At 47.6% G+C, this 27,504-nt stretch overlaps 16 protein-coding genes across 16 annotated transcripts; 10 read left to right on the forward strand and 6 right to left on the reverse strand.

Moving 5' to 3' along the window:
• Positions 1-892: 892 nt before the first annotated feature.
• Positions 893-2,670, forward strand: URA1 (dihydroorotate dehydrogenase). The gene is made up of 3 exons (XM_043148695.1): positions 893-1,225; positions 1,282-1,393; positions 1,445-2,670. Exons 1-3 carry the CDS (start codon positions 1,043-1,045, stop codon positions 1,972-1,974), a joined length of 825 nt encoding a protein of 274 aa, XP_043013295.1. The 5' UTR covers positions 893-1,042; the 3' UTR covers positions 1,975-2,670.
• Positions 2,416-2,628, reverse strand: E1B28_004235 (uncharacterized protein; the record flags this gene model as incomplete). Its single annotated transcript, XM_043148696.1, has 1 exon — positions 2,416-2,628. The coding sequence occupies one exon, from the start codon at positions 2,626-2,628 to the stop codon at positions 2,416-2,418; it is 213 nt and encodes a 70-aa protein (XP_043013296.1).
• A 71-nt stretch (positions 2,671-2,741) lies between the features above and the next one.
• E1B28_004236 (uncharacterized protein) lies at positions 2,742-3,910 on the reverse strand. The gene is made up of 7 exons (XM_043148697.1): positions 3,877-3,910; positions 3,638-3,826; positions 3,487-3,573; positions 3,356-3,431; positions 3,175-3,308; positions 3,051-3,127; positions 2,742-2,995 (listed from the first exon to the last, which is right to left on the reverse strand). The coding sequence occupies exons 1-7, from the start codon at positions 3,882-3,884 to the stop codon at positions 2,913-2,915; spliced, it is 654 nt and encodes a 217-aa protein (XP_043013297.1). The 5' UTR covers positions 3,885-3,910; the 3' UTR covers positions 2,742-2,912.
• Positions 3,911-4,064: 154 nt separating this feature from the next.
• Positions 4,065-5,550, forward strand: E1B28_004237 (uncharacterized protein; the record flags this gene model as incomplete). The annotated part of the gene is made up of 6 exons (XM_043148698.1): positions 4,065-4,134; positions 4,192-4,916; positions 4,969-5,024; positions 5,086-5,202; positions 5,262-5,368; positions 5,423-5,550. The coding sequence occupies 6 exons, from the start codon at positions 4,065-4,067 to the stop codon at positions 5,548-5,550; spliced, it is 1,203 nt and encodes a 400-aa protein (XP_043013298.1).
• Positions 5,551-5,683: 133 nt separating this feature from the next.
• Positions 5,684-7,937, forward strand: E1B28_004238 (uncharacterized protein; the record flags this gene model as incomplete). The annotated part of the gene is made up of 9 exons (XM_043148699.1): positions 5,684-5,912; positions 5,959-6,116; positions 6,174-6,437; positions 6,487-6,720; positions 6,777-6,934; positions 6,989-7,454; positions 7,509-7,637; positions 7,699-7,762; positions 7,819-7,937. 9 exons carry the CDS (start codon positions 5,684-5,686, stop codon positions 7,935-7,937), a joined length of 1,821 nt encoding a protein of 606 aa, XP_043013299.1.
• E1B28_004239 (uncharacterized protein) lies at positions 7,700-9,185 on the reverse strand. The gene is made up of 4 exons (XM_043148700.1): positions 9,058-9,185; positions 8,657-9,002; positions 8,101-8,603; positions 7,700-8,050 (listed from the first exon to the last, which is right to left on the reverse strand). The coding sequence occupies exons 2-4, from the start codon at positions 8,832-8,834 to the stop codon at positions 7,994-7,996; spliced, it is 738 nt and encodes a 245-aa protein (XP_043013300.1). The 5' UTR covers positions 8,835-9,002; positions 9,058-9,185; the 3' UTR covers positions 7,700-7,993.
• Position 9,186: 1 nt separating this feature from the next.
• E1B28_004240 (uncharacterized protein) lies at positions 9,187-10,516 on the forward strand. Its single transcript, XM_043148701.1, has 2 exons — positions 9,187-9,764; positions 9,815-10,516. Exons 1-2 carry the CDS (start codon positions 9,256-9,258, stop codon positions 10,125-10,127), a joined length of 822 nt encoding a protein of 273 aa, XP_043013301.1. The 5' UTR covers positions 9,187-9,255; the 3' UTR covers positions 10,128-10,516.
• Positions 10,517-10,577: 61 nt separating this feature from the next.
• On the forward strand, positions 10,578-12,162 carry E1B28_004241 (uncharacterized protein). The gene is made up of 4 exons (XM_043148702.1): positions 10,578-11,001; positions 11,063-11,289; positions 11,355-11,717; positions 11,779-12,162. The coding sequence occupies exons 1-3, from the start codon at positions 10,591-10,593 to the stop codon at positions 11,713-11,715; spliced, it is 999 nt and encodes a 332-aa protein (XP_043013302.1). The 5' UTR covers positions 10,578-10,590; the 3' UTR covers positions 11,716-11,717; positions 11,779-12,162.
• Positions 12,163-12,359: 197 nt separating this feature from the next.
• Positions 12,360-13,947, forward strand: E1B28_004242 (uncharacterized protein; the record flags this gene model as incomplete). The annotated part of the gene is made up of 6 exons (XM_043148703.1): positions 12,360-12,539; positions 12,591-12,654; positions 12,715-12,761; positions 12,816-12,953; positions 13,031-13,416; positions 13,476-13,947. The coding sequence occupies 6 exons, from the start codon at positions 12,360-12,362 to the stop codon at positions 13,945-13,947; spliced, it is 1,287 nt and encodes a 428-aa protein (XP_043013303.1).
• Positions 13,948-14,003: 56 nt separating this feature from the next.
• On the forward strand, positions 14,004-17,047 carry E1B28_004243 (uncharacterized protein; the record flags this gene model as incomplete). Its single annotated transcript, XM_043148704.1, has 9 exons — positions 14,004-14,311; positions 14,411-14,984; positions 15,048-15,210; positions 15,271-15,652; positions 15,709-15,788; positions 15,843-16,117; positions 16,169-16,352; positions 16,409-16,637; positions 16,684-17,047. The coding sequence occupies 9 exons, from the start codon at positions 14,004-14,006 to the stop codon at positions 17,045-17,047; spliced, it is 2,559 nt and encodes an 852-aa protein (XP_043013304.1).
• Positions 17,048-17,212: 165 nt separating this feature from the next.
• E1B28_004244 (uncharacterized protein) lies at positions 17,213-18,914 on the forward strand (the record flags this gene model as incomplete). The annotated part of the gene is made up of 6 exons (XM_043148705.1): positions 17,213-17,317; positions 17,376-17,521; positions 17,577-17,684; positions 17,744-17,827; positions 17,888-18,321; positions 18,385-18,914. 6 exons carry the CDS (start codon positions 17,213-17,215, stop codon positions 18,912-18,914), a joined length of 1,407 nt encoding a protein of 468 aa, XP_043013305.1.
• Positions 18,855-20,912, reverse strand: E1B28_004245 (uncharacterized protein). The gene is made up of 3 exons (XM_043148706.1): positions 20,605-20,912; positions 19,186-20,548; positions 18,855-19,129 (listed from the first exon to the last, which is right to left on the reverse strand). Exons 1-2 carry the CDS (start codon positions 20,892-20,894, stop codon positions 19,219-19,221), a joined length of 1,620 nt encoding a protein of 539 aa, XP_043013306.1. The 5' UTR covers positions 20,895-20,912; the 3' UTR covers positions 18,855-19,129; positions 19,186-19,218.
• Positions 20,913-21,034: 122 nt separating this feature from the next.
• Positions 21,035-22,751, reverse strand: E1B28_004246 (uncharacterized protein). The gene is made up of 6 exons (XM_043148707.1): positions 22,505-22,751; positions 22,386-22,450; positions 22,175-22,329; positions 22,005-22,119; positions 21,832-21,946; positions 21,035-21,773 (listed from the first exon to the last, which is right to left on the reverse strand). Exons 1-6 carry the CDS (start codon positions 22,539-22,541, stop codon positions 21,100-21,102), a joined length of 1,161 nt encoding a protein of 386 aa, XP_043013307.1. The 5' UTR covers positions 22,542-22,751; the 3' UTR covers positions 21,035-21,099.
• A 44-nt stretch (positions 22,752-22,795) lies between these two features.
• Positions 22,796-23,857, forward strand: E1B28_004247 (uncharacterized protein). Its single transcript, XM_043148708.1, has 5 exons — positions 22,796-22,854; positions 23,019-23,276; positions 23,325-23,429; positions 23,478-23,586; positions 23,645-23,857. Exons 2-5 carry the CDS (start codon positions 23,019-23,021, stop codon positions 23,746-23,748), a joined length of 576 nt encoding a protein of 191 aa, XP_043013308.1. The 5' UTR covers positions 22,796-22,854; the 3' UTR covers positions 23,749-23,857.
• A 48-nt stretch (positions 23,858-23,905) lies between these two features.
• Positions 23,906-24,876, reverse strand: E1B28_004248 (uncharacterized protein). The gene is made up of 5 exons (XM_043148709.1): positions 24,519-24,876; positions 24,344-24,463; positions 24,164-24,293; positions 23,986-24,069; positions 23,906-23,930 (listed from the first exon to the last, which is right to left on the reverse strand). Exons 1-5 carry the CDS (start codon positions 24,832-24,834, stop codon positions 23,927-23,929), a joined length of 654 nt encoding a protein of 217 aa, XP_043013309.1. The 5' UTR covers positions 24,835-24,876; the 3' UTR covers positions 23,906-23,926.
• Positions 24,877-24,966: 90 nt separating this feature from the next.
• On the forward strand, positions 24,967-27,461 carry E1B28_004249 (uncharacterized protein; the record flags this gene model as incomplete). Its single annotated transcript, XM_043148710.1, has 4 exons — positions 24,967-25,081; positions 25,133-25,448; positions 25,504-26,174; positions 26,224-27,461. The coding sequence occupies exons 1-4, from the start codon at positions 25,060-25,062 to the stop codon at positions 27,459-27,461; spliced, it is 2,247 nt and encodes a 748-aa protein (XP_043013310.1). The 5' UTR covers positions 24,967-25,059.
• Positions 27,462-27,504: the final 43 nt, after the last annotated feature.

Consider the following 27,504-nt stretch of genomic DNA (forward strand, 5'->3'; position numbering starts at 1 on the left):
CTGCTCATAGTGTTCTACAGGTTTCGAACGGTCATACAGTTTTCTGACACGATCTACGGCTCTCTCTAACTGGTCTAGCTGCGCCGACGGCACATCCTACTAGCGGCACTAGCTTTAACTAGCAATTCGGGCTCACTCTAGTTCTTAATACGATAAATATTGCTCCGTAGCACCGTTTAAAGTGCAAAAAGAACCGTGTAGCATAGTCAACTAAGTCGCATTACCGACTATATCCCATACTGTGTTCAGCCTCTACAAGTTTATTGTAACTCTATTCCATACCTTGGTTCCCTTCGCTTCTTTTTCAATTTCCTTGGAGAACAATTGATACTTCCTCCTTCGCCTCTCATTCTCCTCATCATCAGAACCAGACACCGGAACCGGCTGCGTTCTGGAACCAGAAGCTGTGGCCATTGTTTAGGAAGGTTCTCGAGTAAGGCTAAATCAGCAAGAAGTAGACGGTGGAGAACAAAGAACAATGAGCACGCCTCAAGGCCCAGGGGACGAGTTTGACATGCGGTATCTGACATTTTATCTTTTTTTTTCCGGATTTTTTAAATCCCAGATCTCTCGTATATTACGCTCTTACTACTTACTTCGTTGTTTCCTATATCTATCATAGCATTGTACTACCTTTGTTAGAAATACTACCTTTCATTGAAACGGGTGGATAATTAGGGAAGATGATGAATACAAATTAACTTGATCTAATCCGCATCAATCGCGCTGGCTTACGACGTGGTTACCGAACTGGTTACCGAACAGGTCACCGCATGGCTTACGAGCGGGGTTTTGCCCGCAGTGTGAACTGGTAATATGATGAGCAAAGGATAACGGATTATCTTGGAGTATCGGATACCGTCATCCTGGCACGCAACGACAACACGTGTAACGCTAAATCCCATTCCCCGATTTTTTGTGATGCTTGCGTTAGAAACTGCCTGTTCGTGCAAGAGGCACACCGAGCTTACCGATACAAAGCTCCGCTCACCATCAGGTACTCGTGACTGAGCTCGAGTTCAGTTGATCGACGATCGACATAATGCGTTCTCACTTAAAACCCTACGGTTCAAGAGCAGAAAACCACAGAAACCCAACTGCTAAACTCCTACTTGAAACGATAGAACGCAAACAGTCGAACTTGGCCGTCAGTGTTGACGTTACGAAAAGCTGCGACTTTCTGTCCATTATCGATGCTGTTGGTCCATTCGTGTGTCTCGTCAAGGCAAGGGGGGATTTTATGTCTTCGGCCGGTCTTTTAAAACGATGCTTTTATGAAAGACCCATATCGATATTCTGGAAGACTTTACTCAAGATGTCATTTTCAAACTGCAAAAGTTGAGCGTAGAACATGATTTTGTGATATTCGAGGATCGCAAGTTTGCTGATATCGGTGAGTGAGGTTAACTCTCATACATGGACCTGTCATTCAATATCTACTCAGGAAACACCGTCGCCCTACAATACTCAAGCGGAATCTATCGAATCGCGAGCTGGTCCCATATCACTAATGCTCATCCCGTCCCTGGTCCTTCCATTATTTCAGGCTTGGCTTCGGTCGGGTTACCCTTGGGACGTGGTTTACTTCTCCTAGCAGAAATGAGCACGGAAGGAGCGCTCACGGAAGGATCCTATACAGAATCTGCTGTTCGTATGGCTAGACGCCATCGAGAGTTCGTTATCGGGTTTATTGCTCAGAGGAGGATGGAGAACGTTGGTGGTTCCGCTGAAACGGAGGAAGATGATTTTTTGATTCTAAGCCCGGGGGTTGGACTTGGCGCGAGAGGCGATGGGATGGGACAGCAGTATCGAACGCCTAGAGAAGTGGTGTTAGAATCAGGGTGTGATGTGATTATAGTTGGTAGGGGGATTTATGGAAAGGATCTGAAGGATACAGAGAAGATTCGAACTCAGGCGACAAGGTATAAGGAGGCTGGGTGGGAAGCTTATCAGGAGAGAATATCGGTAAAGTGATTTGTTGTATGAACTATTGAACTTTTGGTGATACAGTGTATGTGTGTATTGAGCACGTATGAAGCGGTATGGAAGTAAATGGAGATTGTCCATGAGTTGATCTAGAAATCTTTGAGTAAGAATGCATGACCATGGTCGAACGCATAAAAGCGAGTATCCTTCAAGATTACTCGCGTGTTCTGGTATCACGATGATGGAGGATGTGGGCTTTACAGCCTAGCGTTGTGCATGGGTGTGCAATGGAACGCGTTGGAGTCTTGGAGGGAGTGTGGATAGGGAGCGCGTTCGCGTCCCATGTAGGGGTCTAATGAGCGTTATCGACTCGGACCGAGGATGGTCAACGAGCGAGAGCAGCGCTAAGTCAGTGTGCCCAGCTAAATTTCTCAACTTCTTTTGCCTTTTGCTTATGCACGACTTCGAGGTGGAACTAGTGCCCATGGATCACAAGGCTTTCCAAAACTTCTTCCATGCAACAGATATGAACGACTCCTGTTTTTGGATGGTGTTGGTGGAAGGACGGAAGAGCTGGAAGAGCTGTTCATATGTTTCGTGGGTCTCTCGTGGGTGTTGGTGTTGAGCAGGAACGAAGAGACTGAAAGCACTGTAAGAGTCGTCGTAGAGAGAGAAAGAGGAGGAGCTGGCTGCGTAGGACATGGCGAAGACTGGGTAACGACTGAGAGCTGTCAAGGTTTATATTCAACCCTTGACTGGACATGAAAATTACCGAAAATAGCATGCCTTGTATTTTCAGAAATAACCACACACAATTTTAATGTTACAGTACCTGGTAACGCACTGTAACGCGCTGTAACGCGACCGTCGGTTTTTCCTTTTACAGAGATGTCTATTGAAAGTGTATACCGCTAAGCGCTATTCAGCAACTAGAGAGGAAAAGCTAGGTTGTCTACCAGCAGCTAGATAGAGCTTTGAACCATGAATCACAAGTCGAAATCGTCGTCATCTTGTGATGCGACTTTGTACATCAAATTTTTAGCTGCGTTGTTTGATTTCTGTATCACACCTGTTTTTGCCCAATATAGGTCACCCTTTGTATTCGGCTATGAAGAAATTCTCACCGCTGACGGCCAATCGCATCTCCAGCGTAGGAGTTGTGAATCCATCGTTGTTCCCAAGCTCGTCGAAACCCACCAATCTGAATCCGTTGAGTTGAAGGGCATTCCAGATCCAGATCTGGCTCACCTATCCTTCGTAACGCCCTTCACAAAACATACCACGCATGGTAACACTTTTATCGAAAGTCTCTCGACCAACCAAGGGACGTTCTCCACGAAAACCCTACTGAAGCGGGTGTTGAAGTATATCGGTGCAAGTTTCTGGTTTTGATTATCAGAAAGAGCACTGTACATGGCGAGGCACATACAGCAAGATGTTTGTCCATTATCTCGCATCTCTTGAAATTCGTGTGGTAAAAATGTATCACAACCCTTGGTTCGTGTCTGTCATAAGACTTAGAAGCAATGATAGACGAAGACAAAGGCAAACCATACTCACGCAGTTATCCTCACAACTTCCTTCTCGTCCATAATCTCAGTATATTTTCCGTAGTGATTCTCTTTCATATGTTGTATTTTCTCCATCCTATCAACTTGATTGAGCGATCAACAATTCCCGGAAACAAGAGAGCAGTTCAGAGGGGACTCACTCTCGCTTCAAAACAGCTAAGCCCTGCTCTCGGATTGCTGAATTATCATCGTTCTCGATTTCCGCCTCTAGCTCTGCGAAAATGGCGTCATCGTCGTCCAAGTCCAGGTCATCCGCATGTTTACCGCTACGTCCAGCGGGATGGTTTGGCTCTATGAGTCGTGAAGCAAGAGATGTGATTTTGGGATTACTATATCAGAGATTTCAACGTCGATGGTAAGATAATCAAAGTTGAAATACCTGGCCATGAGATATGGGTGCCAAAAGACGCGTGGGAATAGCCGCCCATTCGTATTCAGCTTAGTTCCATCATCATGAAGCTCGTCGGTAAACAAGTCGACAAGCACGGTGCAGCAAGTAACTCGTCCTCAAGTCGATTGACTCTATACTCAAGTCTATATAGGGCCATGTAACACTTCGGCCAGAAGATGACGAAGACATGTGGCATTTATACAATCTCATCCAACAAGGCGACTTTGTACGTGCTCCTGCCATTCGGTAAGTCCCTTCATAACCCTCCGACTTGCACCCACTCGATCCTACAACTCACCGAAGCTAGCCGGGTTCAAAAAATTTCCAACACCGGGTCGATCGACTCCCAACGAATCCGTCTCAACCTAACTCTCAAAGTGACCCGAGTCGAGTTCTCCTCCTACTCTTCCGGCGATGCCAACCAACCGAACTCAGAAGCCGGATCCTCCGCCAATGCCTCAACAGCATCCCTTCAAATGTCAGGCCGTGTCACATCTGAAAACCCTCACGTTAAACTAGGCGCTTTCCATACACTAGACATCGAATCGAATCGGGATGTCCGTATTGAAAAAGCAGATGGGTGGGACAGCATTGCGTTATCGAGGGTCGAAGAGTCTGTCGTTCCCGGACGAGGAGCGGAAGTGGGGGCTGTCGTGTGTGGAGAAGGAGTTGCGGCTTTCTGTTTGTTATCGGAACATATGACGTTGGTAACCCATCGAATATCGGTTTCGGTACCACGGAAGGCGGCTACTTCAGGGACATCTCAGCATGAAAAGGCGTTGAACAAGTTTTATGGGATGGTGTTTGAGGCATTTTTGAGGCATATACCGTATTCTAACGTTGGGTTGAAGGCGATCGTGATAGCGAGTCCTGGGTGGGTGAGGGATACGGTTTATGATTTTATAATGCTGGAGGCGGGGAAGAGGGGGGATAAGGTGTTACAAAAGTCTTTGAGGGAGAAGGGGGTGAAGGTGCATGTGAGTAGTCCACATGTGCACAGTTTGGTTGAGGTTTTAAGGAGTCCAGAGGTAAGTATGCGTTTTTGTCTCTCTGCAAAGAGTAACTTACATCTCTATGAAGATTTCATCTCGATTAAAAGAAACCAAGTTTGCAAGAGAAGGAATCACATTGGACAAGTATGTCGCGGTCATTGTTTGTTTCCTGCAGGACGGTGAATTGAAAGTGAACACTCCAAAGGTTTCACAAGATGCTTGCTACGGACGAACTTCGTGCGTGGTATGGACCTGGACATGTCCTGCTGGCCGCAGATAGAGGAGCAATAGGTACTCTACTCATATCGGATGATCTTTTCCGGTACGTCTCACTGTCACCCGCTAAAGCCCATCGCGGTTGACGCTTCGGCAACGTGACAGATCGAGCAATCCAGAGACACGGAAGAAATATGTTTCATTGACAGAAGCAGTACAACAGAAAGGTGGAGAGGTCGTGATTTTCTCAAGCATGCATGAGTCTGGACAACGTATGTTGTGTTTCCCTGCATGTTGGCTACCTACAAAACTCACGGCTGGGACAGAGCTGAACCAACTGAGTGGAATTGCTGCAACCCTGACTTTCCCTCTGGATATTGAAGTCGTTGAAGCAGAGGAACGGGAAGCAGAAGAAGAACGACAACTTAGATTAAACGAAGAACAGGAAGCATAAAAAAAGCTGTAACAAATGAATGATCATGACGTCATACACCTGGCACGGGATCGAAGACTTTTGGATCGACAATGCTCATATAAAACTGGGATGCACTCTGGTTCAATTACCACCCCGCTCGTTCTTCACCACCATGTCTAAGCGTGCAAGTTCTGCAGCAGCTACGCCAGAATCCCCATCAAAGAAATCTCGGTGTGATCCACATGCCTTTACTCATCGAAAAGTAGCCACTGCTGAAGCTGCAGCTGCGGTTGACGCGGATCCCCCTCTTGATAAACTGCTGCGAGCGGTAAACAATGGTGTGAAAGAACAGAAAAAGGGCGATGCTGTTGTGTATTGGATGAGGATGAGTGACTTGAGAAGTGAGTTTGAATAAACTTGTGTTGTCGCAATCTAATTCCCTGTTAGTTTCAGATAATACAGCTCTGACGATGGCTTCTAAGCAAGCTAAAACGGACGGGGTGCCTCTGGTCGTTATTTTTGTCATTTCCCCCCAAGATTATGTAGCCCATGACCGTGGTCCTCGAAAGATTGACTTTACTCTACGGAATCTTTCGTCTATCAGAGTATGTACTCTTTCTGGTTAGAGGGGCAAATGTTGCTTAGGCCTTCCATCATATTAGGACGCGCTTGTAAAGCTGAACATCCCGCTATACACGTTCACTCAGGAAGTACGATCGAAGTTACATCAGGGGGTGGTATCTTTCCTTTCCGACATTTCATCTACAAGTCTCTACGCCAACATCGAGTATGAAGTTGACGAACTGCGAAGGGATCTGAAAGTATGCGCTCTAGCAAAGGAAAAGGGTATCAAAGCGACGTTCGTACACGACAAGTGTGTCATAGAACCTGGCCTTCTCAAGACGAAAGGAAATAAAGCATATGCGGTAAGCCTCATGTTGTTCCTCGTGGGGACAGTCGTCAATTCGGAATCAGGTATACTCTCCCTATCAACGCAATTGGTTGGCCACGCTTCATGAGAGACAAGACCATTATTTGCATGATTATTCTGTAGTTGGGGCCAATGACGAGAAAATCAAAGAGCTGGAGATGTTTTCGAAGCTGTTTTCGTCGGCAGTTCCCAAGCACGTTGATGGTTTTAAATTGGAGGATGAAGATCAGAAGAAGATGGAAAAGGTTTGGCCAGCCGGGGAGGACGTTGCTAAGCAGGTAAGTCCTTTCGGGTCATCGTAATGCGACGTAAGGTATCTGAGATTTGACTGAAGATGCTCGAGCAATTTTTGCACTCAAAATCAAAGTCTAGTAAGTTGGGAGCTGTGAGCCCGTTGGAAGGAGAAGCGGAAGCTTCGGATAAAGCAAGTCGGTTGATCAAATATGGTAAAGACAGAGACGATGCGACTCGGGATAATACGAGCAGACTGAGGTATAAGCGGCTTTCATCCCGGATGAAAGTCTTGACGCTAACTATGGTTCTTAGCCCGTATCTTTCGTCGGGTGTTATATCGGCGAGAGCCTGTGTACGTGCCACCCTCACAATGCAAAGTTCAAAGAAAATTGATGGAGGACGGGATACTGGCATCGGACGATGGGTTCAAGAAATTGCCTGGCGAGACTTTTATGCGAACATCCTGACCTTATTCCCTCGCGTCAGCATGGGCCGGCCTTACCTTGAAAAATACGCTAAAGTAGTATGGGAGAATCACCAGGAAAAGGGCGCAGGAGGGGGCGGAGATGCTTACGCTGGTGCTGATCCTGATCCTGTAGGCCAGGGGAAAGATGGTGAGATGTTGAAACGGTGGAAGGAAGGGAAGACGGGGGTCCCGATTGTAGATGCTGGGATGAGGTGTATCAACGAGATGGGGTGGGTTCATAATAGGTTGAGAATGATTGTGGCCATGTTTCTGACGAAGGATTTGATGATTGATTGGAGAGTTGGGGAAAGGGTGAGTAGTCTCGATTCTCGGGTGACTCTTGTTCTCTCACTGACATTCCGGTAGTATTTCATGCAAACTCTTATCGACGGGGATTTAGCGTCAAATAACGGAGGATGGCAGTGGAGTGCAAGTACTGGTGTCGACCCTGCTCCATACTTTCGGATTTTTAATCCGTATTCTCAAAGTTCCAAGGTTCATCGAACTATCTTCACTGTTTCTTTACAGGCATCTGACCTGCATCTGTTGCCATCAGGCCGATCCCTCTGGCGAGTTTATTAGGCATTTTGTACCCGAATTATCTAAACTTCGAGGAGAAGGCAAGTGGCTATCGAACGTCAGCCCAAGCGGGTCATTGACCGATTGATACAAACAGAATTACACAAACCGCCTGCTTCTGTCGCCGACAAGCTCGGTTATCCTCGACCCATCGTGGACCATCATGAAGTAAGGGATCGTGCGTTGAGGCGTTTCAAAAACCCGGGAGAGAAATAAGAATGGGCTCTTTTGCCATTGTCTCATACATAACGGATTGTTACTAGGGATTGCACTCAAGTCGCTGCTCTTAAAACCGCGTTCAAAATCATGTTGGGATCGTCCCACATCGCCTACAGGACCATTAGGGTTTGTAAACAAGCCTGATTGTGCGCGGACGTACGAAATGATTCCCTCCCTTAACGAGCTCAAAGTGAATGGGAGCATCCATGAGACCTGGTTCATCTTGTATGGCCCACATCCCCGCAATCCCAAAAGCAGGTGCTTTATCTCCGGTAATATATGCTCGCTTCAGATTGGGGAAGGTGCTTGCGACGTCCGGGTCTTTGAGGACAGCCGTAAGCGCCTTTTTATGTTCATTCTGAAAGAAGAATAACATGGGTAAATCTGTAGAAGCTTCATCGCCATACACAGTCATCTGGGTAAGTTCTTCTGTCGGAATATTGTAATAAGTTGGAATTTTCGATGAGTGAAGAACCCATTCGAGGGTATCCGGATCGTGTGGTGTTTGAAGCGTGAATTTATTGCCACTGGCGTCGTGATCGAAGTAGCCTGTAGCCCATTGTGCAAATGCTTGTAGACGTTTGTTTGGAGGAATAGATTCGACCACGAGAGGGCTATAGTTTTGAGAAGGCATTGGGAGGCCGAAGCAGATCGGTGCTGACTCTGGATTGCTCTGGTCATTAAGGGGCGGCGAAGCGATAACCACAACAACTTGCCGTAGATGACACACGAACGGATATGTGCACCAAGTCGGTTTCTGATTTGTTCGGGAAGCGTCGGTGTATTGGCGACTGCTAGAAGGGGGAGAACACGACCACCCCAACAAGATGGAACCTCCATCAACGGGAAGACTGAACTTGGTAATGAATCTATCGATGAAGATGGCCAGTTCATGACCGCGGGCTTGCACGTATGTGGCACGGTCGGTTTCAGTACCTCCGGTGAGGACTGTGTTCAGCTCTTCCGGGTTGAGAGGAGTAGATCCGGGGAAAGGACGACGCTGGACTGCGACCACGCGGACACCTTTTGTTGCCGCGTTTTCCATAAACTTGGTGAAGAACCCTGGGTAGGGAATTAGCCCAGAGGTTAGTTGGCGTTGAGGACGAAAGTAGCTGACGATTGGTAAAGATCATGCCATGGACAGCGAAGATGGTGGTGTAGTTTTGGGATGCATCGGGGGCACCGCTATCGAGATAGGCAAGCTTTACGCCTGTGGCTTCGTCGACACAGAGGGTGGACATTGGTGGATGATGATGCTTTCAGGCGGGTTTTTATAATCAATGATAGGGGCCCTACAGGATGACCGAATATCCCGATGACACCTGGGCGGCGACGACGCGGCCCGTCGCACCCTGTCGCTGGCCACCACGATGGCACCAGGAACGAAACCGTCCTCAAACACGAACTGGGATCCTATACTTCTCACTGCCCAGGTATTTCCCTCCTGTGCATAGCTGGATATACACTCAATCATACTCAGATTGTTTCCTTGCAAACGTCACACTATCTTATTCTATGTCTACTTGTCCCTCTATTGCTCAACACGTTCGCCGAACCTGTTTCCTTAACATACGAGGGTGGTGTGGCAAACGTAGGCATGATAATGGATTGGCGAGAGATGGCCGGAAGACCTACCGTTCCTGCAATCTACGATGCCGAGAGATTTGGTTCATACTTGTATTCGTGGGCATGGAATGGAGGGAAAATCGTTGGTTATTCGTGGAGGGAGGACTTGTTGAGAATGAACAAGCATGGCAATAGAGCTGTCGATCCAATGAGAGGATGGGTCGTAGCATTTGCATGGATAGCTGCATGCTGCGTTGAGTAAGTATGTCCCTAATTCTGAAGCCATCCTGGTTGACGTTCTTTTACAGCTTAATTCCTCTTTATGCTTTAATACGAAGACCTCGTCTTATACTCGATTTTTCATTCACACTTTTATTCAACCACCTTGTTTTGACAACCTACTATTCAACGTCGATACCCACCTCACTGTTCTTCTACCTGGTGACTCTCTTCGGGACCGCCATTATGGTCATTGTGGGAGAACAACTGTGCGTCAGACGGGAGATGAGGGAAGGCTTGATCGTTGCCGCTGCTGCAGGTCGACGGGAAGCCGATCAAGAAGTCGAGGAGGAAGTGGAGAGCATGGAAATGGGCGCGTTACCCGGTCGACACAGAGACTAGGCAAGAGGACTGGTTAGAAGAAACAGAGCAAATTCGAGAGTGCCAGCTACATCTCCACGGCTGGCTGGTGAAGCTGTCGCATTGTTAGGTCCGAGCCCGTCCATTTTATTGCTTTTGCTGGCACATCTACCTCTGTTAGCTTGCACATCGAACAATCATCGACACCATTATCTCGCTGGTCCCATGGACCTGAAATTTCCGCATTCACCACTTTTTATGTCGTATCGCTACAGCCTTGCTATCCCTTTACATGGTCGGCCGAAGTGGGCTTGTAAGGAAGCTGGGAAAGGGTTTATAGATAGTATCTGTAGTCGTTGCCTCGCTTACTGTACAAACTGCTACAACTCGTCCAGGTTGTACGTATTGAATGCAAATTGAATTTTCTACTTTTTTTTTCCAGCGCTTCGGCTGCGCGTTGATCACAGCCACGTGGACCACTACAATACACCAGTCACATCACGTTATGGACTGCTCTCCTAGCCACTGTCGAAAGATCATGGATGTCTCTTTCTCTTCCCCCACAAATTCGACCACAAGTGATACCAATATGGCCACCAGAGTGTATGGAGATACCATTGCTCAAAATTCTCTTAAACGCAAGTGTAAAGGGTGTCCTACAATGGTCATATCGCCCGCAGCGTATTGCGCGTCCTGTCGTGTCAAGAATAACGAGAGAAAACGTGCATACAACGCGGCAAAAAGGCAACAGGTTCTGAAGAACGTCACAGAGAGTGATATGAATGCGGGATATGGTGGGATGAGTGTTAATACCCAGGACGGCGAGGGTAAGAAACAGAAGAGAAACAGAGAGGAAGATGGCGACGGTCACGACGCAACTGCGAAAAAGAGGAAGTTGCACGGAATCGAAAAACCTGTAGGTTTTTGATTTTTACTCGACTTATTTCTCGCCTCCTGACGCGTTTTGAATTTCCGAGAAGCCGAAAACTAAAACCACGACTCCGCCTTATCCAGTGGCACCTTCAGGGCAGATGAATGAATGCCAAAGCGAGCTGGAGATGGTCAGGCGATTAAAAGAGATTGCAATTTGTCCATCGGCTTTTCATGCATGTTATTCGATAGTCGCCGATCCCAGCGTAGGTCACCGAACACAAGCAGGGTTGGCCGCTAGGAATATCAAGAAGTCTGCGAAGTGGCCTTTTAAGTAAGCTGGGCAGCGTCTCCCATTTGATGCGTCATTGGACTGACCATTTTTTGGTACTCACTTAGCTATAAGGACGTGATCCGAACCATAGCTCCGCGGACTTCATGCACGCTTCGTTTTCGTTGCGAGTGCCATTTGAGATTGCGCCCAACAGCACCGAGACCATTGGCGTCGTGGCTCAATTCCGGTCGAAAAAGTGAGAAAGAGCTGATGACAACAGTGCCATTGAAGACGGCCGAACCTATAGCCGACATTCGAGCAAAGCTAGCAAAGTCGGGCACCAACTCTTCCGAAGCTCTTGTGGAAGAACCATCAGCCGCCATGGAGCCCTGTACCGGCATAATCGAGGTAACGGCAGAGGATGACACTTCACATCCGTTGGGAATTCCAGGACAGAGGATTAGAGTGAACATTCACCATCCGTAAAGGCGAGTTCGGGGTTCACACCGTGTAATCGTCGCGAGCTATAAATCTTGTTGTTCCTAATAGACTCCCCCAGTTCTGTTCTTCGTTTCCTTACAGCAATACACCGACCACCCGATCCCCCTACAATAATGTCAATTAGCATCCTCGATGCTCAAAACCCGTCATTTTCTTCTTGCGTTCTCCGTACCCATCTATTACTGTACCAGATAACCCTACTAAACTTTACTGTCTTGTTCAATACTACTATACTAGAGGCACATCGGCTAATGATGCATATGCCTTCCTTCTACTTACCGGACTCCATTGCAAAGTTCTGATATACTCTCTCAAGGCGCTTTGTATTCTTTTCCCTCAGAAATGACATTACGCGACCTGTTCACCACTTCCCTAGTAGAAACACTGTATTCTGCTACCGCGTAAACCAAAAATTGAAATATAAGTCTGCACTTTCCAAGTTCCTATCAGAGAAGGCGGGACAGGTGGGAATATTTCCGACCGGCCCGAAGAATCATATATCATAACCGACCTGTTCGTGCTTATTGAGCAAGCTCGGAATTTTAGTCGTCAATTACTTATAAAGCTGCTCTTTCACTGATGGATCAGTCTCTCAACCTCTCACCCACCCCAGCAGTAGAGGACGACCGATGTCGAGCAGCAAGGTTGTCGATATGCCCTCCAATGCAGCCCCAGGCATTCCGTACTTCACCCCAAAGCAAGATCCACGCTCAGGGACTCCCCAAGATCCTCAACCAGATGGGAAACCTCTGCCGTTGTTGTTCACTCCCTTGAAGATTCGGGGATTGGAGTTGCATCACAGGATTACTGTTAGTTGTCTCTGCCTGGATCCCATCAATTCAGAACTGAATTTCTGTTAGCTTGCTCCGCTCTGCCAATATTCAGCCCAAGATGGTCACCCTACAGCATGGCATTTGGCTCATCGTACGTTTGCTCGGATCACCAGGGTGCTTTAGATCTCAATCAGTGATCCTTTTTTAACAGTCGGCGGGATTATTAAACGAGGTCCAGGATTGTCCTACGTTGAAGCGGTTCGTGTTATTTTCTTATCGAGTACGATGTACAGTACTGACAAAACTTTCCAGACTGCAGTTCAAGCCAGAGGTCGGATTACACCCGAAGACACTGGAATCTGGAGTGATGACCACATCGAGTCTTGGAAACAGATCGTCACTTTTGCTCATTCCCAAAATCAGAAGATTGGGATTCAACTCGCGCATGCTGTATGTCCCTCGTTTCTCACTCCCCTGTATTTGTGCATGGTGTATGATTGTCTGACGTTACTTGGGACTTTTTTCAGGGTAGAAAAGCCTCCACTGTCGCACCGTTCATACATTCTGGTATGATGGCGACGGAAGCTGTCGATGGATGGCCAGACGATGTCGTCGGTCCTACCTCTGAGCCATTTTCTGACACGTTTCCTACCCCTCGAGCTCTCACTACACCTGAAATTAAAGAAATCGTGCAGGCGTTCAAAGATGCTGCGATGCGTGCGCTTAAAGCAGGCTTTGACACTATTCAGATCCATAACGCGCATGGGTATTTGCTCCAATCGTTCGTGAGCCCGTATTCGAACAAACGAACGGACGAGTATGGCGGGTCGTTTGAGAACAGAATCAGGTTAACGTTGGAAGTTGTGGATGCGGTCAGGGAAGTCATACCATCTGATATGCCGTTGTTCTTGAGGTCAGGTTCTTCATTCTGTGTCTATCGATCACTCCTAATCACGTAGGGAATGAAAACAGAATCTCGGGTACTGACTGGTTAGAGGAATCTCTACCCGACGAACCTTCCTGGCGGATTGAGGACACTGTCAAACTAGCCCACATCCTCGCTGATCACGGTGTAGATGGAATCGATATATCCAGCGGTGGAAACTCCCGGTTCCAGAAAATCGGTACATTCGGAACCCATGTACAGACTCACCTTGCGCAGAGGGTCAAAGAATCCTTTACGGCTGCTAACCAACAGGTCCGTGGAGGAGGCAAAGCGTTGGTCTCGGCTGTAGGGAGCATCAATTCAGGAACAGTTGCGGAGCAGTGCTTACAGGAAGGACGATGTGATTTTGTCACTGTTGGAAGACATTTCCAAAAGAACCCCGGAGCAGTTTGGCAGTTTGCGGAAGAGTTGGATGTTGGGATTTATGTGGCGAAACAGATTGGATGGGGATTTGGAGGGAGAGGGACGCATACCACTAGAAAGAGTAGTAAAATGTAGATGAAGCGTGTACTAGTCTTTATCAACACCCGTGGCTGTGTAAAAATTCCATTCTCATGTCTTCCTCTGTTCGAGAACGTGAGCACGACGAAGAACAAATAGATCGCGACACTAAGCGCCAAAAGCTCGAGTCTGCCCTGGGAACCACGACTGCTGAGGTGACCGTGACTGAAGAGAGTGTTCTCAATGAACACCCCGTCGATTCTTCAGACGTTCATGTACTTCCACCAAGCCATGCGTTGCTAGGAACTCCCCTACCCAAAGCTGAATCCGGTCGTCCTCTCAATTTCTTAGAAACAGACGTTGGGATCTCAGAGTATGTTGGACGGAGTGTGTCGAAGATTGAAGGGATTATCAAGCAGAGGTGCGTTTTTTTGTTTGAGTGTCTTTCGTTCTCTGCTTGTCGCCTCTCATCTACACTTCGAACTTTCACCAAGATTCAAATCTCTAATCCCCCAGTTAGGTTCACGGACTTTTTGGTATTCGAAGTCGATCTCGATGGCAATGTCATACATCTAAAATCATTGGCAAAACCGGATTCTTCAAAGAAGCACAATAATGGGGAGGAAGAGGAACAAGGAGAACCTTCAGGTCCTTCTTCCGGTCGACAGGATCTCGGTGAACCAATGCAGGGTGTTGAAACAGCCGAAAACGACGAGAATCCGATTACCCCGGGTAGCAAACTTGCTGAAGAGGTAAAAGTAGAATCGTCCACCACTCTCGACGATTTGACAAACCCTTGGCCGGATTCCTTCAATACAAAACTTGCCCCATTTCTATCTGGGAGTGGAATAGCCCAGCTCAAGGAAATATACCTTCAAGGTCCAGAGCCTCCGAGAGTTAGTGATAGCGGCTGGGGAGGACGTGGAGCGAAGGGTGAGGAAGCCTCTGGGTCTGTGGCACCCTCAGAAACCCCAGAATCTACTGCAACTACAGTAAAATCGGGGCGAGGAGGTCGTGGTGGTCGTGATCGTGGAGGTCGAGGCGGTAAACGAGGTGGTCCTGGAAGAGAGGACCATAGAAAAGTGGTTTCAGAAGTAAGCTTCCTCTCTATTAAAAATTTCCGGATTTTCCATCAGATTAAACAACATCATTGCTAGCCATTCGACTCAAAGGACCAAAGGACCGCCTTCCATAAAGTCATACGTGAACTGTTCAAAGGAAAGCTGGAAACCGAAACAGACACCTCTGGATCTACACCTGAAGATGGTTCTAGGATTGTCATCAAATGGGGTCGTCGTGGTGGCCGCGGGGACAGGAGGGGTGCGTTCAAATCCTGTCGAGTTGATTCTCTTTTTTGATCGTCGCAAATACCTACGATAGATGGCAGGGGTCAGTCCGGGGATCAAGCAAGTCGCGGGACCTATCCTCCATATGTTCACTTCACGCTTCAGAAAACCAATCGCGACACGCAAGACGCCCTCTCCCATCTTTCTCGTATCCTTCACGTCAACGTCAAAGACCTTGCTGTTGCAGGAACAAAAGATAAACGTGGCGTAACTGTCCAGCGCGTCTCACTTAAGCGAGGTAACAAGACGGTCGAAGATGTGTGGCGCCTTGGGAATCAGGTTTCAGCAAGGAAGTCTACTAGTGATGCACTCAAGCAGAGAGGCGAGAGGGGTGTCAGACTTGCAGATTTGGTGTACCGGAAAGCTGGCCTTGAACTCGGCTTGTTGAAGGGGAATGCCTTTGTTATTACTCTTAGGTGCATGATCTTGAGCCTCCTACTCCTCCAAACTCCAAATGCTAATATCCACGCAGGAATGTCCAAGTAGATGCTATGGACACCCTAGACAAGGCCTTGAATATTGTGAAGACCAACGGGTTCATTAATTATTATGGTGAGGTGAATGACCTTATCCTCGCTCGTTTATTTAACTATTTCTCTCTTCCAGGTATGCAGAGATTCGGCACTGCATCGGTTCCAACGCATGCAATCGGACTTGCATTGCTGAAGGGAGACTGGCATAAAGCCGTTTCACTCATTCTACAAACCCGTTATGGAGAACATCCGGAGGTAGAAGCTGCACGTAACGCGTGGTTGAAAGAGAAGAATATCGACAAAGCGCTTTCTTTAATGCCACGACGCGTCGTTGCGGAAAGATGCATTCTAGAGAGTTACAAGAAGCAAAGTGGGGACACCCGTAATGCTATGGGAGCTCTCTCAACGGTAGCCTTCTCTCGTCATTTCTTATCCGCCTGCTTATCGTTCGTTCCACAGATCCCCCGTAACCTTCGGTTGATGTATGTACATGCCTACCAGTCCTATGTCTGGAATGCTATCGTTTCCGAGCGTGTTCGCATGTATGGCACAGAGAAGCCCGTAGTGGGTGACCTTGTTTTCGATGTCGTACCGGAAACTAGTGCGGAGAGAGAGGATGATGAAATGGATACCAACGAGCCGGGTGGGAACTATTTTATTTAATGTCTCCGTGATAAGGTCGATTGACAGACTTTCAAGATGAGCCAGTTTCTAACCGGCAAAGGAAGAAGCAGAACAGGAAACCTTGGACCCCGCCCCGTATCAAGACCCTCACGGAGGAAGACTTTGGAAACTACACCATTTTCGATGTGATCATGCCACTTCCCGGGACCGATGTTGCTTATCCGGGCGGGAAGCTTGGGGAACGGTATAGGGAATTTTTAGTGATGGACGGGCTGGATCCAGATAACTTTGTTCGGAAGCAGAAGTATGTACTTCCTTACAATTAGAAATCACTCTAATCTGTGCTTTAGGGACTACACGTTAGGAGGATCCTACCGGAAGGTCCTGCATCTGCCAAACGAAATGAGCTGGTCAGTACTGAGGTACACCGACCCAGATGTTCCTTTGGCGCAAGCAGACGAGGATAAACTGTTGGGTTTTGACCCGCCATTAGTATCGGAGGACGGGAAATTCATGGCTCTTCAGATCAACCTCCAACTAGGAACTGCTTCGTATGCCACGATGGCTTTAAGGGAAATCACTAAAACGGAGACTAGCTCGCACTACCAGACGAACCTGACGATTGCCGCTGAAGATCAGAAATATAGAGGTGTTGGGTGCGATGGGCAGGACGAAGATGTGGAAGAGCCTGTACATGTATCTGAAGAGAGCTAAATGTACTTTACACGTGTAGTAGTCTAAGTTTGCAACCAATCAACATCTTCCCACTTAACTATTCACCACCGGCTGCGCAAACCTATACGTGCCAATACTACGTGTCCTTTCTTGAACGGTTCTGCACCATAGTTACCGTCAGCTCTCTGTCCTTGTATTTGCGGGATGGCGAAAATCGAAACAATCGTTTTCCTCTCCTTGCTCCTCGACCTCTTCGCTTTCACAATACCTCTACCGTTGTTTCCTCGCCTCATAGAATGGTATACCCAGGTCGGTTCACATACTTGTCCTTACTTGGACCAGAGAGGGTGACAACTGCATCCTCTAGCGCGAGATCACGTCGGACCCAAATGGTTTCCTTCCTCGAACTCTTGCATTTGTGTCTAGCGTTCGAAGTTTGTTGTACCAATCCTCATTGCATTCGACGAAATGGGATATCGTTTTATTGGGGGGAATCATGGGATCCGTGTTTTCGTGCGTGCATTACCTTTTGCTCGAGCGCAGAGAGCTTAAACGCAAGTCATCCCAGACTACTACAATTTCTGGTATCACCCAAGATTGGGTCCCTATCCGATAAATATGGACGCAAACGCATCCTTCTTCTAACCATGGTCGGAAACATTCTCTCAGCTGCCGTGTATGTCTTTACAGACCTTAGCCTTAGAATCGTGAGTCACGGTCATTAACCCCTTGCAGATGGCTTCAATCTACGACTTTTGCCTCTTACATGTTATCGCGAGTTATTGGAGGGCTCAGTGAAGGAAATGTTCAACTCGCCATGTAAGGTCTCCTTGAACTCGACAATAGTTCACACTCATCTTTTTTACCCCTAATTTACAGTGCCATCCTCTCCGACGTCACGACTCCCGAGACTAGAGCGAAAGCACTTGCACATGTCGGAATTGCCTTCGCCATCTGCTTCTGCATAGGTCCTCCTATTGGTGCATACTTTTCTACCCGACCTCTTCCTGCATCTGCCAATGTCTTCCAGACGGAGCTCAATATCTACGCCGTTCCGGCCTTGCTGACTCTGGTTCTTTTGGTTGCTGAAACCCTCTTCTTAGCCGTTGCGCTCCCAGAAACTAGAGGCAAAGGCAAAGGCAAGCTCGCTCAAGTCGATGCAAAGAAGGCATCAGGCAAACCGACCAAACCTATCCTAAAAAGAAGTGTCGAACAGCGTATCAGCTTGTTGAAGACACTCCGTTTCGTCCATTTCCTTTTTTTAGGGGCCTTCTCTGGCGTCGAGTTCACGTTGACGTTCTTGACTTTTGACTGTGAGTTTTCCTCTCGTATTCTTCCTTTCCGTATTTCGCACATTGTTATTGACGATCTCCTAGTATTTGACTGGAATAACAAACAAAACGGTATGCTCATTGGCTCTATTGGTATCATGAGCGCCCTCCTACAGGGCGGATATGTTCGACGGTCCATGACAAAGACTGGCGAGGGAAACATGGCCCGACGTGGTGTCTTGAGTTGTGCTACCGGCTTGGTACTTCTCGCTCTTGTACCTATGTACGTGGAGAGCAACGTCATTCTCGCCCGCCGAATATTGCAATTGGCTGCAGCTTGCATGGCTTTCACATCTGCAACTGTTGTGAATGCTCTCACCGCCTTTGCTTCATTGCAGTGCGATGAAACAGAGATTGATCCTGACACTGGTAAAACATCTGTCGAACATCCCGAGTTGGCGAAAGGCAAAGCGCTGGGAGAATTCAGATCATCTGGGCAGCTGGGACGTGCGATTGGGCCACTGCTTGCTTGTGCTGCTTACTGGACAGTAGGACCAAGTTCCACATACTCTATCGCAGCTGGAGCCATGTTTTTCTTATCAATATATATGAAAAGGACTGTAGTAGGGAAGTGAATGTTGTCAAGTACAAAAGAACGGTCGCATTTTATGTATCAAAGCTTTGATGATTTGCTTGAATGATGTCCCTGTAGGGAAAAAACCAATGGTGATTTGTCCTTGGCAAATTTAAAATAAGGTACGAGTAATTTTTAATTTTGGGACCTCGCAGAGAATTGTTCGTCCTTGCACGTAGTATCAATCAATAATCGTAGGGTATAGTTTAATTATATCTCGTCAGTCGTATATGAAGCAGTCATCGGAGGGGAACCTTTCGCAGGGTATTCACCTGGTATCGATCCATGTAGAGCGCATCTAAAGTTCATGATAAAAGAGAATGCGGCGACGTTTCAGTTGTTCTCGGAACAAACGGATTTGATAAATCAGCATCGCCCTCACTGCCGAGGTCGATCAGCTGACCATGTTGTTCAGCATCCTGCGAAGACCCTGGCGAATCTTCATCTGTGTAACATTGTCGATCCAAACGGTTTCGTGACGAGCGACGGATTATTGGTCTGGTGAATAATGGAACCTCATTGTCCTGGCCGAGTTCCAAATCATGAGATTGAGCGAATATCGCAGGAAGGAAGAACATGACTCCACGACTGGCACCACTACGATGTCTTCTTGGGCGATGGGAGTGTGATTTACGGCCATCAATGGGATCACGAAGACCTGTCAAAGACGCCATCTTATTTCGTACCCGGCGTACCGTATCGAGAACGGGTGACGCGCGACTCTGGCCAGCGAATGCTTCGCGTCCCGTGTAGGAGTCGGTGGAGAATGACAGCTCTGATGAGCCAGGAGAGGAGGGTGACATGTCGAAGGGAAGGTGGAGAACGGGAACAGGAACGTCAGAATCTATGGGTGAGCCCGGGGCACTGTCTTCCGGTGTAGACGGGGCGGTGGATGAAGTTGATGCCGTCGCCGACCTGGGGAGGTGCACATGCCAGTGTCCCGTCCTTTGTGAACGCCTGGGGAAGAGAACATCGTATCCACCGATTCGCCTGAGTGTGTAACGATGCCTTCGACCAGGGACACCGATTACCACCAGTCCGAAGAATAGAACCACGAGCCCAATCCACAAAAGGGATTTGCCCCAATTTCCCAAAAATCCAATGAAAGCCGCGTCATCCGCATGCCAACTGCTTCCGTAGAAATGTGAAAAGAAGGCATTGGGCGCCTCGCCCTCCCTTGCATTCTTCCCGTACAAGAACTTTGGCAAGATTCGAATAGGGTCATCAGTACCGTGTGCAGAAGTGAAGATCCCATACTGCGCGGACAGGAACATGGGGCCCGTAGAAAACATGACGGTCGGGTAGTTTAGAATCCAGGAATGGTCGAATGTGACGAGGTTATGAATGGTTTGGGCGAGGAATGGGTGGCCTTTCTCTGCAAACATCAAATCGTTAGACACGCCGACGGGGATAGTTTTGGGTAGAATGACGGGGTGAATGAGAAGAGGATCGAGTGGGTGCATGCAACCGATATCCAAGTCGAGATAAACTCCGCCGTAATGGTTCAATACGAAATAACGTATCGCGTCGGCTCGCTGAATGTTATACTGATAGTCGTTATACGTGTCCAAAAACCATGGATAATGTTCAGCAATGAACTGCCGTGAAGATTCATCCGACCAGAGCATGTATTCGCTATGGACAGAAAGTTTACTGAGCGACTGCGGAAGAATAACAACGGTATCACTTACTAGTCCGGCATCATTTCTCGACACTCCTGAGAAATGCTCCTCCAGCGCTGCGGTACTTTCTTGGTTCTCCATGTCTGATGAAGTATACGGGGTATGCGTTCGACTTGGCCATGCTCCGAAGCATTCCAACGAACATTGTTTTCGAGTATTGGGACATCTAATTCAGAGAGATACGCACTGGGGTCGATAGCAAGGTAGTATGTGATTGAAGAGAGGACGATGACAGTTCCAAATAGAAATAAGCCAAGGACCGAAAGAAAGAGGAAAAAAGGACGACGACGACGAGGCATGACGAAAGGGAGAATGAGAAGGAGTTACTTCACTTTTTTGGCCATGACCACCTGCGAAAAAGGAGTTTACTTCCCACGATCACGCTGTCCGGGCCTACAGTACGTACTGCACAGATCTTACACAGATGAAGCCCCAAATATGGAGATTTCTGGCGACAGAATGAAGCTGGTCGCTAGGTAATAATTGGCCGAAAACGAATCGGATTTATTCAAAGAGCACTTTCTGTAGATGCCACTTTTCAACCTCGTCGAGAGACTCTAGAATGTATTGGTCTCCCCATGCCTTCGCAATCTGCCTCAATCCAGACAAAGAAACCTGCCAATCTTTGGTTGACCAATCCTCTCCTCGCCGGGCGCCTGTGTAGGGTCCGTAGTACGGCTTGGTGAGGAAAACTCCGAGATAAGGTTTGACTGCGGGCAGTACACTTTTCCTCCTTTCCAAGTGATCCAGGAGTTCAGTCGCGGTCCATTCCGCGTAGTTCTTGTTTCTAGGCTCGTTCATTGCGGCCGATCTGACCATTTTTGGAGCGTGGATGGATAGCGATGCACCATCCACGAGTAAGGGGTTTACGCCATGAATGCGACTTACGAGTTCCGCAAGCAAGGCAGTGAAATGGTCGACGATTTGGAGATGAAGGGAGGTTTTTGCGTCGGCACGGGAGATGATAAAGTCAAGCTCCGACTGCTTGACCTCTCCATCCACATCCATCATCATGCTGTCTTCGTTGATGGTCGATTCCTGCGAAGTAATGGTAGAATATTTGCTATACGTCCTGTGGCATTCCGCAAATTTGTCTAGATCAACTAATCCGTCCCAATTTATGAGTTTAGCTATATCCCGACTAGAGATTCGCGGAGATGGGGTAATCGTGATGATATCTGCCAACCGAAAGGAGGTGTGAAACCTCGAGGATTCTTTCACTTTAAGTCCACTTACGCTCGGGCTCAGTCATCATGCACAAATTGTTGTCTCCGCTGTAAAGATAGGTCTGTCCGATGTGGTTGAAATAGATGGCGCAACGTAAAATTCTGTCATCGTTTGTTTTCGGCAGCTTTGGAATTGACATTTGCTCTGAGCACACGATGAAAGCCAGTTGGTTCGAAACATACCCCATGACGATTGTCAGTTTCATGCATGGCCTGTCCTTTGACTACCTTTCGCTCTCGCGACTTCTTGAGCAGCCAGCTTGAGGCATGTCGCGCGAACCAAGACGTTCCTTTCTTCCTAGAAGAGATGAATGAGTTTGTATATCAATATCTCAACGCGAAGGTACACGCACGTATCCAGCTCCCTAGTCACTATGTTGGGGACAATCACAACGACTGGTAATTTTTGATACTCAACGTCGTCGACAAATTGAATGAGAGAATCAAGGTGGTGCAAAACAATATTGGTATCAATCACCACGAATCTTGTACGTTCAGAGAGTGGTGCCTTGAGGGACGCGTTCATTAGGCTCGACATTTGACCGACTATTAGAAGGTCAATACCTTCATTTCGACATCGTCATTGGCGATCTCTTCGAATCTTCTCAATGCAGCATGATAGAAGACACCTACATACTCAATTTGTCAGCATTTGATGAGGATTTGAACGAGCATTTGTTTACCGGAATATCCGTTGGAGGCAGTTTCGGATTGAGACATACTAGCCTGAGTTTATCCCGTGAAATCAAGTGGCAACTGCTCGTCACGATCGTGTTGGTCGATGCAGCTGAGATGAAAAAGCGGAGCTGCAAAACAAAAGTAAAAACAGAATACTTGGTCTTGAAAATTAAAGGTCGCAGAGGCTAGATTAGAACTAAGTAGAAGGCAGTAAGTATCGACGTGCGTTTGGAACAAAGGATCGGGTGGAAGCTGATCTACGTAAGATGTTTGGCCGTGTTGACACCACCATCTCAGAAAGTTCGCCCACCACTTACCACCACCGCCGTTCACCCCTCAAGATTCTTTCCTCAAGGTAGGTCCATCCGCTATACAATACCTTCCATGGTACCTCTCGAAAGCCCTAGTCGATAAACGTAGTACGATACCGCTATCTCGGAGGTTTCAAGCAATTTGGTGTTGGATTGGTTGGGCCAAGTGTGGATGTGCGAGGTGCTGACTTCGTTCTATTACTTACAGATGCGGGACGTCCTCCAAACAGAAGAGCTTGATATCCCCCAGAATGTCGATGTCTCTATTAAAGCTCGTCTCATAACCGTCACTGGCCATCGAGGCACCCTCACTAAAAATGTTCGTCACATAAACATGGACATACGGCTGATCAAGGGCAAAACTTCGAAAGTTACTCTCGCTGTCTGGCAGGGTGGACGCAAGCATGTTGCTTGCTTGAGGACCATCAAGAGCTTGATTCTCAACATGATCAAGGGTGTCACCAAGGTGCGCAAACTTCCGTAGCACTATTCCAGTTCTTAGTTTGTGATTTAGGGCTTCCAATATAAAATGCGAGCTGTTTATGCCCACTTTCCTATCAACTGCATCATCCAAGAGAACGGTCGTAAACTTGAAATCCGCAATTTCTTGGGAGAGAAGGTATTTGTTACTCGACCATCTCGACCCCCCGGCTAATCTTTCTGGTAGACTGTACGGCATGTTGATATGTTGAATGGTGTCACTGTCTCCGAGTCGAAGGCGCAAAAAGACGAGCTGATTATAGAAGGAAACGATATCGACAATGTCTCACAATCAGGTACGAAGCGCACCTCCGACCATCAGATGAATACTTGAGTTCACCCTTTCCTTTCTAGCTGCATCTATCCAAGGCATATGCCGTGTGAGGAACAAGGATATCCGTAAATTCCTGGACGGTATCTACGTTTCATCCAAAGCTTCGATAGAGCAGGACGCCTAAATGTGGTTTATTTGGATGTATACGTATTCATATGACCCTCTAGTCCTTTGTTATGTTCCAGATCCCTTATGCTTTCACCATTGTCATGGAAAATTATGGAACGAACGGAATCCATGTACGAACGCGGCGACGATAATCCACGTACTCGTCACCGAAAAATCTCACAAGAGCGGTTTCTTCAGCTGAAAGCGATGGACTCAGTATTGAATGGATAAAAAGGTACTACGACAAACGTACCTCTCGTTCTGTAGTAGAAGAACCTCCAAAGCATGTAGAAGAACCCCACAAAACAAATTGGGTTCTGGAGTACCAACTGAGTTCCTAATGCCCAGTAGAAGAATCCGGCATAAGACGGGTGCCGGAAATATCTAAGGAGAGGGGTAAAGATGGAGGAAAATCCACAAGGGAAACTCACGAATAGATTCCGCCAGTGACCAGTTTGTGAGTGGCGCGCTTCCGGTAAGCCACTGAGTGGGAGAAATTGGTGGAGGCGGAGATCATTGCAGTTGAACGGATAATTTGGCCGATTATGACCAGCAGTATACCTGGTTAAAGTAAGAACCATAATTGGATGGAGATGACAGGTATACGAAACCAATTTGAGACAGATATGAATGGGACTTTAATGATGGTTTGAGGTAGAGAGTGATGAGATATTCGGCCACGGCAGTCCCATTTGCAACATGATATATGTATCCATTATCGAGTAAAAATGCTGTTTCAAGTACTTGAGAAAAGGAGCGATACACGCACAAACAAGAGGAATTTACAATCGACACTGCATTTCTCCAAATTCCAACCGGCAGTGACAGCATATTCTCCCCAATGGAAAGCTGACCAGGCAGAAAGGAAAAATCCGAGTTGATATGTTGCCCAGAATGATGAACCTCCTGAAAGAAATGTTGAAAAACCCAAGGAGAATAAAGAACCGAAGATGAAAGAAATTGTTGAAGCCACGAGTGGCGTGTTGGGGATGTTGCCATGTATTACGACGTCAGAAGCGGGTACTGTGTGTAGTGGATGGCTTAATTTTTGTTCGCGCATCTTAAGACGCTCCTCGATGCCGTCTTGGGGTGTGGTCGACATGAATGGGTTGTGATAAGGATAACAATAACATTTGGTGATTCGAGAGCAGGTCAAGGTTATTTACAAATGTTTAGCCACCCAACAGAGTACCAGACCGGGCCGGGTCGGGCGCAAAAAATTTAATCCATGCAACTTGCATGCAGACCTTTGTCGAGGAAAAATGTCGTCGAGCAGCTGAAACGGGGTTTCGCAACTTTCAAATATGACCCAAGCAAAATCAGGAATATGGCTCTAGTAGCCCACATTGGTACGTAAGTTCTCTCCCGGTCATACTTGTTGTCCTTATATTTCGTTATAGACTCTGGCAAAACGACTCTTACCGAGTCGATCCTCTTCAAGTCTTCGTATTTGGTTTCATCAGGCTCGGTTGATACAGGAAGTACCACCACGGACTTCCTTCCCGCTGAGCGCGAGCGGGGTATTACCATTCAGTCCGCAAGTGTTCCGGTAAAATGGAAATCATGGATGTTCAATCTCATAGACACACCTGGTCATGCAGATTTCGGAATGGAAGTTGAAAGTGCCAGCCGTGTGGTCGATGGTGCCGTGGTCCTTATAGACACTGTCGAAGGGGTGGAAGCTCAAACTAAAGGAGTTTGGCGCCAGCTAGAGAGGTGCGTTTTCCGCCAGACTGCAATAGAGGTTTATCTTTGATCAGAGTTCTGGTAGGTATGGCGTACCCACACGTATGATGTTTCTGAATAAACTGGACCGGCCTGGTGCATCCTTCCGGTCTTCTCTCTTGTCCTTGTTGACACATCGACTGCATCCCAACCCAATGGCCCTGACCCTTCCAGTCGCGTCCTTCAATCCAGCCGATTATTCGAATGCAGAACCTGGAATACAGGGCGTTGTTGATCTGATCAATTGGGAGGTATGGAGTTGGGACCAAGATGATCATGTCACTCGAAGTCCTCTTCCTCGTGACACTACTGAGCTTTCAAGTTCTGACGTCTTTTCTCCCGGCCATCCAATCGTCCCTCATTTACCGGTTGCTCGAAGCCAATTACTTGAGAACCTTTCCATGTTCTCTGAAGAGCTAATGGAGACTTTACTGTCGCTGGAGTCTGGGCCCTCATCATATCTGAGCCTTGAAGCTCCTCAAATTCTTCCTCACCTTCGCAAATGCGCCCTTGAAAACCAGATTCTCCCCGTCGTGTGCGGGTCTGCTATTAGAAATATTGGTACCGAAATTCTCATGAACTACGTCGGAGAATTGTTTGCTAGCCCCCTTGACATACCTCACGACCAGTCGAAGAATGCACCTCTTCGCCTTCTAGCTTGGAAAGTTGGTTGGGACAAGAGGAAAGGTTGGATGACCTACGTGCGTGTGTATTCAGGTATGGGGTGTACTCCTTTCATACGTCCTGTATCTTCAATTGGTCATAGGTTCCCTGAAGAAGCAAAGCGTGGTTTTCAATGCAAGTAGAAATCAGAAAGAGAAGGTGTCTAAGCTTCTCCTCCTTTATGCCTCAGAAGCCGAGGAGGTTGACGAGCTGCCTTTTGGCTCGGTCGGCGTAGTCTTGGGTCTTAAATACACTCGAACGGGAGATATGCTTGTGTCTTTCGGTGCTCCTTCACCACCTCAAACAAGTTCAATGAACATTGTACCTCCTCCGGCGGTCATATCATCTTCTATCATTCCCCACTCCCATTCAGATCTTAAGCCAGTACAAGAAGCTCTGGAATCCCTTTCTCGAACCGACCCATCAGTTCGGGTGGATATGCAAGAAGGGCAGATCCTGGTTCATGGCTTGGGTGCCTTGCATCTGGAAATTGTCGAGGGGAGACTGAGGGATGAGTGGCAAGCTCAGTTTGAGATCGGAAAACGCCGCGTTTCATACCGTGAGGGTTTAGGTCCTTTCCATTTCAAAAATGGTCAAATGGAGACCATAGAGGTTGCGGGAAGTTCTGCCTCTATTTCGTTCGATATTAGGCCGTTGGAGGAAAATGAAGCAGGGAACCCTCTTTGGGACGACAATGTAGTTGTTGATAAACAAGGAAACCCCATATCTTCACCCGAATCTTCCTCGACAACAGCTGAGTCATGTATAGCCGCCGGGATTTCTAGTGCGCTATCTAATTCCCCTCATTCCTCGCTGCCGATGTCTCGTGTGCACGTACAAATCACAGGATACTCTCAACCGTCGACAATATCAGTCTTAACTGGCGTTGCTGCCATGATTCTCAGAAAACGGCTTCAAAAAGCGGGTCCAGGACCAGTTATGGAACCTTACTTCTTTTTCAGAGTAACATTGCCCGAGGCTTCCTTAGGACAGGTTGTTAAGGACCTGACCGAACACGGTGCTGAGTTGCAGGTCCTAGCGGACAGCGGCTCTTCTCTCGACGTTGGAGAGTTTGGAGGCTACACAGAGGAGGGAAATTATATTCCGCCCGAGTGGATGTCACCTTCAGCTTCGACCTCTTCCCTCAAGGGATTGAAAGCTGCACCCCAACTGAAGCGGTCGATTCAAGCTATCGCACCCTTGAGCCGTATGCTGGACTACAATAACCGCTTGCGCGCGCTTTCCGGCGGACATGGTCAGTTTGAAATGATGAACGCTGGATTCCGCGTAGTGTCAGAAGCTCGTAGAACGGAAATACTCCGGGAGATTGGTAGAGCTTAGAAGTGTGCGGCCTGCTTTCCTAGGAGATAATGTACTTTACTGA

The sequence above is a fragment of the Marasmius oreades genome, chromosome 2, assembly GCF_018924745.1.
Source record: "Marasmius oreades isolate 03SP1 chromosome 2, whole genome shotgun sequence".
NCBI classification, from domain to species: Eukaryota; Fungi; Basidiomycota; class Agaricomycetes; order Agaricales; family Marasmiaceae; genus Marasmius; species Marasmius oreades.

Excerpts from the sequence above, each read along its gene's own strand:
- E1B28_004247 (XM_043148708.1), top strand. The coding sequence starts at position 23,019 with ATGCGGGACGTCCTCCAAACAGAAGAGCTTGATATCCCCCAGAATGTC. Across the intron at positions 23,430-23,477 it reads GCAATTTCTTGGGAGAGAAG|ACTGTACGGCATGTTGATAT; the intron begins GTATTTGTTACT and ends TCTTTCTGGTAG. Across the intron at positions 23,587-23,644 it reads CGACAATGTCTCACAATCAG|CTGCATCTATCCAAGGCATA; the intron begins GTACGAAGCGCA and ends TTTCCTTTCTAG.
- E1B28_004240 (XM_043148701.1), top strand. The coding sequence starts at position 9,256 with ATGACACCTGGGCGGCGACGACGCGGCCCGTCGCACCCTGTCGCTGGC. Across the intron at positions 9,765-9,814 it reads ATAGCTGCATGCTGCGTTGA|CTTAATTCCTCTTTATGCTT; the intron begins GTAAGTATGTCC and ends GTTCTTTTACAG.
- E1B28_004245 (XM_043148706.1), bottom strand. The coding sequence starts at position 20,894 with ATGCCTCGTCGTCGTCGTCCTTTTTTCCTCTTTCTTTCGGTCCTTGGC. Across the intron at positions 20,549-20,604 it reads CGAGAAATGATGCCGGACTA|CGAATACATGCTCTGGTCGG; the intron begins GTAAGTGATACC and ends TTCTGTCCATAG.
- E1B28_004236 (XM_043148697.1), bottom strand. Across the intron at positions 3,432-3,486 it reads GAAGTTGTGAGGATAACTGC|ACACGAACCAAGGGTTGTGA; the intron begins GTGAGTATGGTT and ends GTCTTATGACAG. Across the intron at positions 3,309-3,355 it reads TAATGGACAAACATCTTGCT|AAACTTGCACCGATATACTT; the intron begins GTATGTGCCTCG and ends AATCAAAACCAG.
- E1B28_004239 (XM_043148700.1), bottom strand. The coding sequence starts at position 8,834 with ATGAACTGGCCATCTTCATCGATAGATTCATTACCAAGTTCAGTCTTC. Across the intron at positions 8,604-8,656 it reads CCGTTCGTGTGTCATCTACG|AGTCAGCACCGATCTGCTTC; the intron begins GCAAGTTGTTGT and ends AGAGCAATCCAG. Across the intron at positions 8,051-8,100 it reads TTAAGGGAGGGAATCATTTC|GCGATGTGGGACGATCCCAA; the intron begins GTACGTCCGCGC and ends ATGGTCCTGTAG.
- E1B28_004248 (XM_043148709.1), bottom strand. The coding sequence starts at position 24,834 with ATGTCGACCACACCCCAAGACGGCATCGAGGAGCGTCTTAAGATGCGC. Across the intron at positions 24,294-24,343 it reads TTCATATCTGTCTCAAATTG|GTATACTGCTGGTCATAATC; the intron begins GTTTCGTATACC and ends TACTTTAACCAG. Across the intron at positions 24,070-24,163 it reads GTCACTGGCGGAATCTATTC|GAACTCAGTTGGTACTCCAG; the intron begins GTGAGTTTCCCT and ends ACTGGGCATTAG.
- E1B28_004246 (XM_043148707.1), bottom strand. The coding sequence starts at position 22,541 with ATGTCTCAATCCGAAACTGCCTCCAACGGATATTCCG. Across the intron at positions 21,947-22,004 it reads AAACTGACAATCGTCATGGG|CTGCCGAAAACAAACGATGA; the intron begins GTATGTTTCGAA and ends TCAATTCCAAAG. Across the intron at positions 21,774-21,831 it reads CATGATGACTGAGCCCGAGC|ATATCATCACGATTACCCCA; the intron begins GTAAGTGGACTT and ends TTCGGTTGGCAG.
- URA1 (XM_043148695.1), top strand. The coding sequence starts at position 1,043 with ATGCGTTCTCACTTAAAACCCTACGGTTCAAGAGCAGAAAACCACAGA. Across the intron at positions 1,226-1,281 it reads CATTCGTGTGTCTCGTCAAG|ACCCATATCGATATTCTGGA; the intron begins GCAAGGGGGGAT and ends CTTTTATGAAAG. Across the intron at positions 1,394-1,444 it reads TCGCAAGTTTGCTGATATCG|GAAACACCGTCGCCCTACAA; the intron begins GTGAGTGAGGTT and ends ATATCTACTCAG.
- E1B28_004241 (XM_043148702.1), top strand. The coding sequence starts at position 10,591 with ATGGACTGCTCTCCTAGCCACTGTCGAAAGATCATGGATGTCTCTTTC. Across the intron at positions 11,002-11,062 it reads TGCACGGAATCGAAAAACCT|AAGCCGAAAACTAAAACCAC; the intron begins GTAGGTTTTTGA and ends TGAATTTCCGAG. Across the intron at positions 11,290-11,354 it reads TCTGCGAAGTGGCCTTTTAA|CTATAAGGACGTGATCCGAA; the intron begins GTAAGCTGGGCA and ends GTACTCACTTAG.